This window comes from Maylandia zebra, linkage group LG9 (genome assembly GCF_041146795.1).
Source record: "Maylandia zebra isolate NMK-2024a linkage group LG9, Mzebra_GT3a, whole genome shotgun sequence".
Lineage (NCBI taxonomy): Eukaryota > Metazoa > Chordata > Actinopteri > Cichliformes > Cichlidae > Maylandia > Maylandia zebra.
In genome coordinates, this window is record NC_135175.1 from 8,442,028 (window position 1) to 8,456,102 (window position 14,075).

Consider the following 14,075-nt stretch of genomic DNA (forward strand, 5'->3'; position numbering starts at 1 on the left):
AAGGTAGGCCAGGTTAAGTTTTGCATCACAATGGACGTTTCACGAAGGTGAAATCCCAGCACTTTAATATTCTTGACTGTTGCTTCGTGACAAATATCCATATTCCTTTATCTCCCAATCCTACAGTGTTATTCTGCAGAGCTGTCAATCACAACTCGGTGAAGTACTTCTTAGATATCATATCAAGGCCCACCGTGAGCAAAGAAAAAAATCACGCAGAGAATGGGGAAAATGGGAGACGCTATCACTATATCTCACACAGGAAATGGGAATGTTTGAAGATTTGCATGGTGGTGTGGTCGCGTCATAAAGGTCCTTCTCTAGCTATCTCAAATTTCCCAAAATCTACGGGGCTTAGATTAGCAGCACTGGAAAGGTAGAGGAAAATCAATATCATCTATCAGCCAAGTTGATATGTAGCTATCCCTCATCTTCATTCCAGTGTCTTATTCCACCTTACCGACTCAAAACAGGGATATGATTGTAGAAAAAATTACATCGTGTTATACAGTCCATCTTAATGTTATGGTAGGTCATGATTAGAGCACTAATAATGATACCTGATTTAAAAAAACATAACAAAGGGAGACCAATTAAATCGGACTCCTTGTGGTGCCAATTAGTCACATCAGCGTGACTCTTCCCTGACTGCTGGGTTACCTCACTGCTCATGGCTACCCGCCGGGCCACGATGAGCTGGATCATCCCTCGCTTGTTACCCTCTACAGACATTGATTTGCGCAGTGTTTCCATGGCCTCCTGATTTGTCTTCTCAAGCAGCGACTCCCCATTGACTGCAATAAGCTGGTCGTTAACATGCAGACGGCCATCCTGCAGACAAGAACCATCATAAGAAAGTGCAATGTGGTTCATAAAGTAAAACAGAAGCTGCTCCTGAGGCGGCGTTTCCATGGTTAGCATGTACCCTTTTCACATATCCCCCCAAAAATACATGTGTAAGAAGATTTTTTCAGAATTCATTTTGTCATATTTTGATTTGTAAATAATGCAAATTCCAATTCAGTTTTATTTACAACAAAATACAGTACAATACAAATACAGAGAAAACCCCAAGAATTATATGACTTTTATATGAGCAAGCACCTGGCGACGGTGGAAAGGAAAAACTCCCTTTTAACAGGAAGAAACCTCCAGCAAAAACCAGGCTCAGGGAGGGAGACAGGGAAAAAGTAAAACCACTGCATGGCACTAGTGCTAATAAACACTAATTAATTTCTCATTTTTCAAACATATAACAAAATATTGCCAAGTATTTCTCCCCCGAGAAAAGAATTTTATGCCACTCGCACCTTCTGCTATAACTTGAAGGTCACACTGTCTTTGCACACACCTGTATGTTGCAACCCATGAAAACCCATGAATGAAATCCATCAAGGAAATGCCCGAGTGAGGGAGTCGTTACTTGCCTTGCTAGCAGCACCTCCATTAATAATGGATTTGACGAAGATGCCCAAGTCTTCGTGGTTCTCCTTGGACCGGTTTCCTTTGACGCTGACCCCCAAGCCTGCTGAACCCGAGTCATTCAGAGGGATCTCAAAGGTCATGAACTCTTGTGTACCGTCAGGGGTTAACACGATGTCATCTTTCTCTTGCTAATGTTAAAAAAAGAAAAGATTGAAGACAGAGGGTGAGATTTCTTTGACTTCTGTCAGCATTCAGCAGGAAAGAGTTAAAAAAACCTGAATATTTGTCGTGGCTCTGTCACTGGCACAGTAAGCAATAAATCTCTTTGGGTTGTGATGACTCAACTTATTTTCTAAAGTTGGTAAACTGTTGTTGCGACTCACTGCAGTGTCACTATCAGCTATCCAAATAGGTTTTTTTTAAAAAAAAAAGGATAAAAGGGAATAGCAAAAGAAAAAAAAGAACCAGGTTCATGAATGACAGGAAAATGGAAAGCAGGGACTAGACAAGATAAAGGGGGTAAGATGAGCGGAGCAGAAGAAAGTGAATGGATGGTAAGCATGTCACATATCTCAGTGCCGTCATCGTCAATTGGCTGTACTGTCTAGATGAGTGCTGCCAATGCCTTTCCACCGCCATGAGCTCCGTGTAGGGGACAGCAGAGAACTTTGAAAGCGCCAGGTAGCAATTTGATGCTCAAACAACAGCGGCTTCCTTTGAACAACATCTCTTTGAAAGATAATTTGTCACACGTTAAGGACCTGATCCTCCTGGGCCCTTTTTTTCTTCTTTTTTCAAAATTACAGAAGCAAGAGTTTTATTGCAGGTCCAGTACTGCAATACTCTTCATGCATGGTTAATGAGAAATGGTTCATTTCAACTGCAGGAAAGGTGTGAGAGGGTAGCGATAAGTTTCTATCAGCCAGCAAAATCAATTCACCCGGAAAATAGTCCATCAACCTTCAACCAGCCACTCTGGTCGATTTTCTGACAGCTTTCTGGCATCATTGATGTCTAACAAAGAGCATCTGTAAAAGAATTAAATAATAATGAAAGGGATAGCATTAGTGTATTTTATTTTTCACTTTCAGGGAAACAAATGGGGGGATGGAAAGCTAATTGCGTGGAGAAAACAAAGGCATCAAGAAGCTGAAAGATTCTCGCTTTTAACTTGTGGAAAATCTGATAAAGATTTAAGGACAGGCTAAAATAATGTCCATTTAGTTGCTCAGGCCCTGCCACTTATTCTATAGCTGTAGCCAGCATCCTGTAGCTAACCTCGCATGCTGACGCCTGAGGTTTCGGTCCATAGTCGCTCGCAAGTGTTAGACTCTTGTCACCTGGTTACATTAACAGCAGTTCACCTTCTCCTCACATTACTGTAAACACAGCAGATTAAGCGTTAGCAAGAATCAAGCATGATGAAACTGTTCCACGAGAAACTCGAGAGCACACTGTGATGCTGCCATTGCTCAGATTCAACTGTGCATGGGCTGTTATTGCCACAGCACCCAAATCTACATTAACAAGACTAGAGCAATCAACCCCGAAGACCAACCGCAAGACCTCTCTTTGCATAGACTCACATCAACCGTGCACACAAACAGCCAGATGGATAGCAGCCAGGTGCCCTTCACAGCTGCTCGGATAAAAGAGTGAAACAGAGGAAAGAGGGGAAAGGTAGAGCACAAGGTGTTTTTTTTCCAGCGGCTGAAGAGTTATTAGGATGCAGCGGTGCGTTCAGGTGAAAGCTCTTTTCAACACAATCTGACGGAGCCCCTATTCTCCAGACGGCCCTCCTATCTGCCTCCTTTTCTTTCTCTGAGCTTTTGTTTTTTCTCTCTCTTTTCCAACTTTTAAAACGGCAGTACACCTGTCTGTACAATTCACCAACTGGGCTTTGTCTCTGACTGGACCCTTGGTAAATTCAGACCACTGGAATCCATTTAATCGCGCCACGTTTCAACACCTGGTTTTCAAATGCAGGTTCTATTACAGAAATCACCGGTTGCTGCCAGGAAATGACCTTTTGCTTTCCCTCAGACTGCTGAATGAAGCGGATAGGGGAAAGGAAAAGAAAAAGTGTGCCGTTGAAAAACAATTTGTTATCCAGGGCAGGGGTAAATATAAGCCATCGACGCTGTTTAAACAACCATTCTTGTATAGAGCTTGCAACGACATCATTTTGGAATTTCTATAAACTTTGACAGCTGCTGTAGTAGAGTTGCTTTACCTCAGTGTGTGAGCTGAGATCAGTTGGTTTGCAAAATACGGCACAGACATACAACAGTAATAATAATGTATACTTTATTGATCCCCGTGGGGAAATTCTTCTCTGCATGTAACCCATTCACTCAGTGAAGCAGTGGGCAGCCACTGGACCCGGGGAGCAGTGTGGAGGGACGGTACCTTGCTCAGGGGTACCTCAGGGTAACCGTTCAGTGGATTTGAACCCCCAACCTTCCAATCATGGGGCCACCACTCTACCTACTGAGCTATCCCTGCCCCCATTCTGAATACACTCTGAAAAGAACATTTGTGAATGTGTGGTCTTGTGCGTCACTGCCGTGGTTTAACTTTTACTCTAATCACAATGTTTTATCAAAATAAATTGATAAAACATCTTGTGGCTTTGAGTTATATCCTCTCTGAGGCTTTTAAGCCCAGCGACTGACGATGGCAATATACTGGTTGAAAAAATTTGGATGGACAGTCTCCGAGTCTTTGTACGTGAGTGCGTGCGCGTGTGTGTGTGTGCACGCCCGTCTTCCAAAATGATGACAGAATAACCACCCACTCAGAGCTGTGTTCCGGGAATAGAGGGCCGAGGCAGAGAATGAGAGAGCAGTGTAACATTTTCATCAGACAGGAACAAGCGCCGCTAGCTAAGAATGAGTTTGTCAGGCTGCTTGACAGGCCTTGTTGCACCGATTCAACTCAGGCAGAGCTGGATTCAGCTATCTCCGAACAAGAGAAAAAAGAAAGTCAGTTCATTGTTCCAAGCACAGCCCCGTGGATGCACCTGGGACAGAGAGCACAAAGGTACTGACAATCAGTGAAATGATGTAAAGACAGGGAAAAGGTTACGTGCTTAACTAAACTTAAAAAAGCACCAGGAAAAAAGTTATATGCATAACACATCTGTTTTCTCCCATCGTTGTTTTTTTTTCCTCTATAAAAGGTAAAAAATTATGCTCTCTTCTGAACAACAAAAAGAAAATAAATCACCGGCAACAAACTATTCTCCAGTGTAAAGATGTATGGCCTTGAGCATGCCACAACCAACACCACCTTTTTGGGGTTACTGTTGTTTCCTGTTAGTTTTCTGTTCTTTGAGCAATAAGATCACCTTCATATTTGTTCAATTTGAAAAGTAAAACCCAAACAAATGTGCTACAGTGTACTCTTAACTCTGTGGGGAAGTTGCGCCTCAACAGTCAAGATTCTGGGTTACTGAGCAAAAGATGGGGAATTGTGGCACAGTCAAGCTGAGCCCTTAATCCTGTCCATTCCAGCATATCTGCTCCATGGCTGACCCCAATCCTCTGACCCCAGCCTCCTAACATGCAGGAATATGTGGAAACAGTTTCACTTGCTTAATATACAGTACATGTGTCAAATAAAGGTTCGTTTAAGATATTACTGATATTTTAGCAACTACAAACACACCGTGGCTATCCCAGGAGTCCGGTGTGGTTGGACCACTGATTGGGCTTAAATGACTGAACTTGAAGATTTACTGTTAACTGTATACATGTGATGCAATTTAGCACAGCCTGGAGTGTATAGTATATGTGCCAGCGCATTTAATCAGAACAATGTTACATACATAAAAGTGATGAATCTGTCATATGTCATGCATTAATCTTTGCCTTTCACATGCGTTTGATCAGTTGCCTAGAGATGGATATAGTCTCTTAGGTGCAGAGGCGGCTCTTACTGTGTTGCTCTCATCTCTTCAGTTTCTAAATAGCTTAGCAAACTCTCGGCATCAGCTCAGGAGCTGCCTAATTTTTGTGGAAAAAAGTGGCTCTCCCCGCAAATCCGTGACAACGCTGAGAGGCACATGCAACCAAAAAAGGTGCATATGCAGCTTTACTTGATAAATATGTTTTGTATCATCAGTTTATTAAAAAATTATCTCAGCCTTCTGAAACAAATTAAAGTTTAAATCAGTGCCATTTTATTGTTTATTATTATTATTAATAGAAAATAGGCAGAAAATAGGACAGCGCAATTAATCAGATTTTTATCTCTAACTCGATTTTTGGCTTCCACAATTAAACGAGCATAATCAAATGAAAACGCATGCTCCAGTATTTAAAGGTGCAGCGTGGAAAATCTCACCACTAGATGTCACTATGTTCCAGACTGAATTTACTGGGTGTTTTTTACTGCTTCCAATTCAAGTGCGTGAGTATAGACTGTCACTTGGCTGTTTATCTACCTTTACACCTCAAAGCAAAAGTAACTCGAGTGCTCCCCAATTCAGAACCTGTATGTGCCAATCACAGCTGTTTCCTGCACTACACAGCTTGACGTTTCCTGGATTAGTCTGAACCAGTAACAGCTGATTTAGCTTCTGCAATGAATCTATGCAACAGGTGCTCACTGAAATCACCAACCAATCACATTCCATTTGACCACTTAAAACTGTTTAGCAAATATTCCAGGAAAATGTTCAGCTTACTGAACAAATATTATATTTTACTAAACTGGCAGTAACTGCACTGTATGCAAAACACAACAGGGGAAGCAGAGATGGATCTCAGAGCTGTCAGGTACTCTGCTATGAATTTTATTAACATCCATCATGCAGGGAGAATGAATAGAGTGAGAGACTTTATATTATTAGTCTGCAAAGATTCATTTATAAAGATTAATTAGTACAAGGTAAAAGTGAAAGTAGTGCAAAGTTGATTTAGTTTTTTGTTGGGTTTTGCTACAATACTTTCTTTTCCCTTCTAAGAGATGGACTACATTTAAGTGAATAAGCACTACCAATTTTATTTTGATGCAAAGATTTGCAGTGTCGTGTTCATATGAAAGTGCACTTGAAATGTTTTCATCACTAAAAATCAGAGAATACGCGGGAAAAATAATTGTGACCTCAGTACGGAACCAATTAATTCCAGTGATAATCATTTTGGCTGTAATCATGCAAGCCTAGCAGAAAATATGCAAAGAGGAGTGGCTGTAATAAAATTGTTATCATTATCCCCTTAGCTCAACAGCTCAAGTGACCAGCCACTTGACCAATTCATCACAAAAGGAGCCCATGCAGATTTTTTTTTGTTTTTTTGTAAGGTCCCCTCTGACTCAGCCATGGAGCGACAGCCTATTATACCATTAAATCCTTTATTAATTAACACTTTGATGAGCTAGCAGCAGTTCATTACCAGCAGGGAAGTGCTTTAGAGGCAGCTTTTCACCAAGTTCACAAATAGGTGAATAAAAGTGGGCACAGAAAGGAAAGCATTTGCTAGCAAAGGAGCTCCAGCCTGCCTATTAGGCCTTTTTGTTTTGTTTCTACCTTGCTTAACTTGTCACATGCTAACAAGGAGCATTTGTCGGTTGCGTGCAAGTGCGTGGCAGAGAAACCAGAGAGAGATGCAAAAGGCAGAGAGCAAATGAATTACAATCACTTCTGTTCACACATAACTCTGATTCTCTGCACATCACTGCCTAAAACAATTAACACTCCTGGAAACTTCTTTCCACACTTGGCCCAATTTGGTGACATAAAGGTCAATGGAAATGAATTTAAAAGGGCTAAAAGAAATCAGCCATGGGTGTAATTGCAAAAGTGGTGCACGAGTGATAAGTATTGTAACACAAATTTCTTCTGGCGCTGTTTCTCCTTGCAACATTTACAGACAAAGAGGCTGAATATTAAATATCTCAAAGTCGAGGAAACAAATTCAGGTACAATGAGGAGGCTGGGCGAGGGGCGGAGAGGCGAGCTATTACACAACACCAAAAGGCACGAAGCTGCACAGCCGGCAGTGACAGGTTGTAAGTGTCTGCGAACTGATGTTATATGTTCTTCACTCAGCGATCCAGCACATTTTGACCCAGAGCTGACGCACTGGGACTATTCCCCTTTAGGGAGTTTTCTAATGAGAAAGCTCATTAACAGACTTAACAAAGTCTGTTTCCATGAGGGCATCTGAGGCCAGATCTATCTACATCATGGCAAATGCATTACAGCAAGTGGCTCTCAGTGAGGGGTGCTGACTGACTCTCACTGTGAGCAACCCAAAGACAGGGGGGAGAAAAAACAGACTCACATGCAGGGCCTGACTTGACGGGAGGTGTTTCTGCAGGCGATTCGGGAAGCGATTTCATCTCATCAGATGGAACATTAAAAATAAAAGGCTACTTTCTAAGTGTAGCTGGCAGCCGGGAATGTTTGCAAAGGCGTTTCGGTTGAACCAAAGCGCAGACGCACATCACGAAGCAGATGTCTCTCATTTTAAGCTAATGGTGGATAAAAAGCGCTTCGCTATGTCCAACTGCACACACACACACTTCAGTTCATTATGCGTTCTGGAAACAGACGCTGAATCCCCTTCGGGAGAGTAACTGTGTCGCCATAAGTGGCCTTTAACTACCTTGTTTATCGGCGTAGCACAATGCTGTGGTGCACCCTCCCTCTTCTCTGCACTGACAGCAAGCATAATTATGGGAACAGCTGCTCAAAAGTGTTAAACGAAAACAGGTGGCTTCGACGAGACTCGACTCAGAGACTGTTAACCGGGCTGGCATTGTCTTCAACCATGCTTGGCATTATTAGCCTTATTTATGACAGCGCATGCTTCCAAAACTGTGCACTTTGATCGGAAAGCGTTTCTATAGGAGGCAAATTAATACGGCAAAGGACTACGCTGGGAGATGGTGTTGGTGATTAATGAGAGAAACACAAGGGAAGAAGAGAAGAAGAATAAGAAGGAAGAGGAGGAAAGTGTGATGTGATAAACATCAGAGAGTGAGGGAAAAGTCGGAGAAAGTGTCCTGATGAGGTTTGTAGTGCCATGGTACACACGCTGGAGGCCTTATCCACCAAAATCACTGTGGTCTGTCATGTCAGAGACATTTTTATGCAGAAAGTGAAAGCCAAAGCAACCTCCGAGATGCAACTGATGCTGCCAAACTGTTCTGAAGAACTCTGACTGCACACTCCCAAACCGTGGCATTCCAAATGCTCCATCCAAAGGTCTTTTGAGCAGTTCCTGTAATCGGACTTCACCCGAGATCCACACATTGGTATTATTAGAGCAATCTGCAGGATTACGTCCATTTACCTTCTAGCAGCTGGGACTGTTTTGAAGTCATATCATAAAGGGAGACCGGGAATTCATTACAAAATTGTGAATACCGGCAAAAAAGGTTGCAACACCTTAAATTACAAAGTCCACTAAGAAATGATTAATGATCTCGAGTCCTTCGCCAAGTTTCACTTAGGTAAAATAGCTCTTGCTCTGTCACCCGCTGTGATATAAATAAGCTGCTGAAGAGACGCGCAAGAACGATTCTGTCTCTGGCACTTTATTATCAAAAGTTTCAGTGAATTACTTCACCCTTACAGTCACTCGAAATTTAAAAAAAACAAACACACACACACATTACTTTAAGAGACATCTAATTATATTAGCTCCAAAGATGTTTGTCATGTTTTGGCATGGCTGTGGGTAGCACATAGCTTAAGATAAGCACATAGCTGTTTATCACTGCTTCAGTGGAATGTGCCAAATGGTTTATCTAAAAGCTGCTCTGTTAAAGTGCTGAAAGACATGAGCCAGAGATGACGGTTGAAACATTTTTCATACAATATCAAAACAATTTCATCCTGACCATCTCTGCCAAATGCAAGCAGCTGATTCGCCATTACATTTTAGATGCATCCGTGGCCAAAGACAGAAGGATTCCTGTTCTGTTCTCGCACTTTAACATCCCGTGTAACCTGTTAAAAATGACAAAGGTTCGTTCTGTGTTGAGGAGTGTATAAATAAATGAGGAGGGATTGAGCTTGGCTCTGACAGAGCAGATCTGTGTATAATTTAGTTGCCTCCAAAGACAGGGGGTTGTGTTTTGTTTGCCTGATATCAATTCATTTCTCCCTCTACCGACTCGGTAAATGGATCTCTGCAGCAGGGAAATCAATACAGCTTCATACGTCTGTTCTTGCCTTCCAACTTTAACACAGGTAAATCATGAGTGGTAACCTTACTGTACTGCAGGCACTGCAACAAAAGCCAACTGTGAACGAGTATTGATGATGACCGCTTGATTTTTAGAGAAAAACAACAATTCGGAACCTCGTATCCATCTATTTTAATGCAACCGTGCTTTTGTCACTTCATGTATGCGATCGTTTTCAGAGACCTGTGTTTAATATAACACAATGTTTAAATGGAGTAGTTCTGTCTGCCTCGATTACAGCACAGTGGTCAAAAACATAGCAGGCAGAATTTGAAACCAGGCCGCCGGGGTGGGCCATTAGTCTGCTATAAATGTAAGCAGCAGTGTCACACATTTGTCTGCGCGTCCTCAGTATTCACATGAGCCATAAATTCGGCTGTCACATCAATCTGAGGCCAGAATTAATCGTGCAATTAAGATTCTCATTGCTTGGCAGATATAGCCACTAATGGATCAGTGACAAGTGTGATATGATCATAAAGAGGGGTTTTTAATGCACTGTTTAATTGCTCTTATGTGGTCGACAGTGTTACAACAGAGGCTACACAAGCCCATTTGTTCTCCGCAGTCCGCGCTGCTATCTTGGAAGGAAAAATGTGCTGCTGTTGAAGGGTCACGCAACGATGTAAGAGCAGGAATGAGCACCATTATTATGGTGCTTGAACGCACTGTGTGTGACTCAGAAGTTTGTGGCATTGTTTAACACTTTACCCCTTGAAAGCGTACTAAGAGTTACCTTTGAAGCTCTTTTCTGAACTGAGAGGTTTCTGTCATATATTTCAGGCTTATAGGACAAAATGAGCAGGTTTGCATCAGAAGTCGGTGAGTTCGGAAACTCTTGGAAAAGCCCAGGAACTACTCTATTGGTCTTCGTGTTTTTATTGATATACTCGTCATCAAGGGCACAAAAAAGGTTGTCAAATGTCTTTATGCAGGAAAGAGTTAACATATATTTAGTGCATGGATCACTTTCCGGCAGCAATAGCAACAGGCTAATTCACTTAACTAGAGGCAGGCTGGTTTCAAACCAGTGATTTGTCACTAAACACAGACGGCCCATGCTAAAGGTCCTCCCAACTCCTTGTTTAATAATAAAATGTTGCAGATTATACTCCTCTGCTTTTACTTTGCCGTGTTTGCTCGAAACGACACACAGGCGACACATGAACGAGCTCCGCCACAGGTGACAGGGCGTGGACGGACGTCTTTAGGCAGTGCCTCGTTTTTAGACTGCTGCCGTTGCTTGTTGCACAACGAAGCATGACATTTAGCTCGTTGTTATAGGACAAAATAAATGAATAAATACAAAGCAGAAGCCAGGATTACAATATCCACTATGAAGGCAAAGCACTGCTCGCAGCTATAAGCACAAACGGGGCCGCACGCCGGGAGATAAATGGCTACAATAAATAACATCTACTGTGCTATGTGTGGGCTGCGTGTAGTGTAGATGTGTCTTCAAAATGCATTTAACACTGCCGCTTTAGGTTTTTTAAAATGTGCAATCGACCTCTTAACCTTTAAACTCTTCTTCGCATCTCATTCTCTTACTCCATTTCTTAGTTTCTTTATCGAAGACACAAACTTTCTCCACTTCCTTTCACCTCTAATACGAAACAATCAGAAAAAGTTGTGAAGACACAAGCGCTCACAAATAATTCATAAAGCCTTTCTACCTCCAGACGCATAGGGGGCACTAATTCATCTGACTTCCAGCCTTTAATCTCTTGCCTTGAAATCACTGACTCAAACTCCCAGAGCTGTCAAGGCTTTTTTTTCTTCTACCTGCACCTAGTCACTGATCAGAGCCTGCTACTGCGTCTGGAGTTTGTGGTGAACTTTTCTCTCTGTTTCAGCATTTCTTTCCTCTACACTTAAAGGCCACGAGGTTCAAAAGCAAAGAGGTAAAAAAAACATGACAACAAAACAAAATGCGAACAGATCCACTATCCTCTAAGACATGCTCAAGGATGAAGGAGGCTTTGTAGAGAAGAACTTGGTGTCTACAAACAAACTTGTTATCGATGAGCCCAGAGTTTAGTCAAGGTTGAAGCACCTTCTTTGATAAAATATATTGTCTCTGTCTGAATATAGTTATTGACATCCCTGGAGAGGAGGAGGGGCAGGAGGAGATGGGTGGAAATAAGCAGCAGTCGTAGCCGCATTGCCCCATTTTTCCTCTATTACCATTTAACCTTTTCTCCTTCCTGCAATTACATATTTATTGAAAGCTATTGAGAGCTCCCGCTACTGCTACTGAAAGCATGTCAAAACACACCCTGACCGTGGTAATTAAAGATGCAATGCGAACATGCTGGGAGAGTAAATTAATTCCTCTGGGGGTGCAAGCAGCACGGGTAGCACACGAGCAAACATCTAAACAAAAGGAGGCACGAAGGGATTTCCAATGCTGACATTAAACGTCAGCAGGCAAATATCAACTAGACAAAAAGGTCTGGGTTTTTTTTGTTGTTTTGTTTCGTTTTGATTTATATGGCTGTGTGTGTGTGTGTGTGTGTGTGTGTGTGTGTGTGTGTGTGTGTGTGTGTGTGTGTGTGTGTGTGTGTCACTCATGCTGAAATTTAAAAAAAATCATTCAAAGAAAGACAGGAATGACAGCCCACAAACACTCGTCTATAGGTGCGCCGTTATGTGTGCCCTACCAGTGGAGTGTGTAGCAGAAATATATGCACGCACCCATCACCCACCTATCCACAGTGTGTGACAGAGAAGGCAATTACCAGCCACAATTTTCTACCATGCTTTATTTGCAATAACTGTCACCGGCAGAGCCTTGGCCTCCTTATCTGATTTTTATGAACATACTTGTAGGGATTATTGAGATTTGTGAAAGCACTGCTGGGAAATGTGAAACTGTGTGTGTGTGTGAGAGAGAGAGAATTTTTAAAAAAAGGAAAAGTAAGCGAGAGAGTTAATCTGCTATGGAAAGTGATGAAATATTAACCAGCAGTCGCGCACAGCGTGTTGGTCAAGAGATGGAGAAATCAAAAACAAAAAAGAAAAAGGAGATTATTAGACAGGTTTCACACGATGGATTTTTTTTTCTAATCACATCACGCCTGAGGAGCTGAGAGTGCGTAGCCGTCAACCTCTCATTCCACAACACGAGCCACGGGCAGGCGTGCATTTTTTAAAAAGCCCTCACAGCGTCACTCAGCTGCTGTCAAGGCTGCGTGGATCAGTTTGGCGTCTACCTCCAGTTAGTTTTAAGTATTTAGTTTATTTTGTGTGTGTGTGTGTGTGTGTGTGTGTGTGTGTGTGTGTGTGTGTGTGTGTGTGTGTGTGTGTGTGTGTGTGTGTGTACAGGTTTGATGCTAGCAGTGGCTCCTAGGTGATCCAGAGAGGTGAAACGCACTGCAACTTTAAAAAAACACCAGCAACTAGAAAAACAAACAAACCACAGCAGAAAGAGAAAAAATTCTGCAAAAGCTCACAAAAAAGGAACCCTGAGAAAACAAGAGGAGAGTGAGGGAACAACAGTGATGAGCTAACAGTAAGCGGCTAACAGCAAACATGTATCTACAGTATTACGTCAATCACGAAAAAAGTTTTTTCAAAAAATGGAGGAAACCACATCTTTTTGTCCCTCACAACATCGATCAATCCTCCAGTTCTTTAAGCATCTTGTCATTGTCACATTATTGAGTTATTTAGTTTGACCTCTCAGGGCCACCGTACCTGAGCCATGAGGCAGCATCAAAAGTGCAGCATATTTTATAAACATGTGTGAGGCATTTTAAGGCGGTACATGACTTTTTGGGGACTTCCTTAATACCAAGAGAACTTTAACACGTGCTCTTGTGCCAACTTCCTAAAAAAAAATGAAAGTATAGCTGGTGCGTGGATGGAGAAATAGCATATTAAAAGAGCAGGCTACTGCTTCAAAGGGCCATTATTCCACAGGTTGAACAGCTCCTATTGCGGGGTTAACAGCCAGGGTGCCGGGCTGAGTGCTGTGGTAAGGAGTGAGGCTGGCATCAGCAGCCCCTGGCCTGCCAAGGTGCTGTGACGACTAAGCCTGCTGTCACAGACACAGAGCGCAGGCTGGACGGGGGCAGTAGCCTCGCCATCTGTTGCGCGACAGCCAAAGTCACCCTGTATGTAGACTGTGTGGCTCACTGGGAGGGTGTGTGTTTGAATATGTCCAAAGCTGTATTTGTGTGCACTTAGACACACTTAGGCACATCATTTCAGAGTGCCTGTGTGTGCATATAATGGGTCTGTGTGTCTGCATGTCTGTATGTGCTAAAATGACCATCTGTGTGAGGAGAGAAAAAAAAAAGCATAAGCCACAATTAAAGGAGGGATCTGTACATGGAAAGTCGAATATTTGTCCTAAACCGGCGACTCGGAGTCAACTCAGAGCTCAGAGGCTCATATTTTAGAGAGAAGAAATCCTTAAGTGGACAGCAGCCATCCACTAGCAT

The 14,075-nt window shown here is 42.4% G+C and overlaps 1 protein-coding gene across 2 annotated transcripts in view; it reads right to left on the reverse strand.

Moving 5' to 3' along the window:
• LOC101476097 (partitioning defective 3 homolog) overlaps positions 1–14,075 on the reverse strand; it is a 351,693-nt gene that overhangs the window by 165,512 nt on the left and 172,106 nt on the right. For both annotated transcript variants that reach the window (XM_076887953.1, XM_004568509.5), the window contains exons 13-14: positions 1,428–1,613; positions 661–831 (exon numbers count right to left, since the gene is read on the reverse strand). In XM_076887953.1, the coding sequence (XP_076744068.1) occupies positions 661–831; positions 1,428–1,613 (357 nt within the window). The remainder of the gene's footprint in view (positions 1–660; positions 832–1,427; positions 1,614–14,075) is intronic.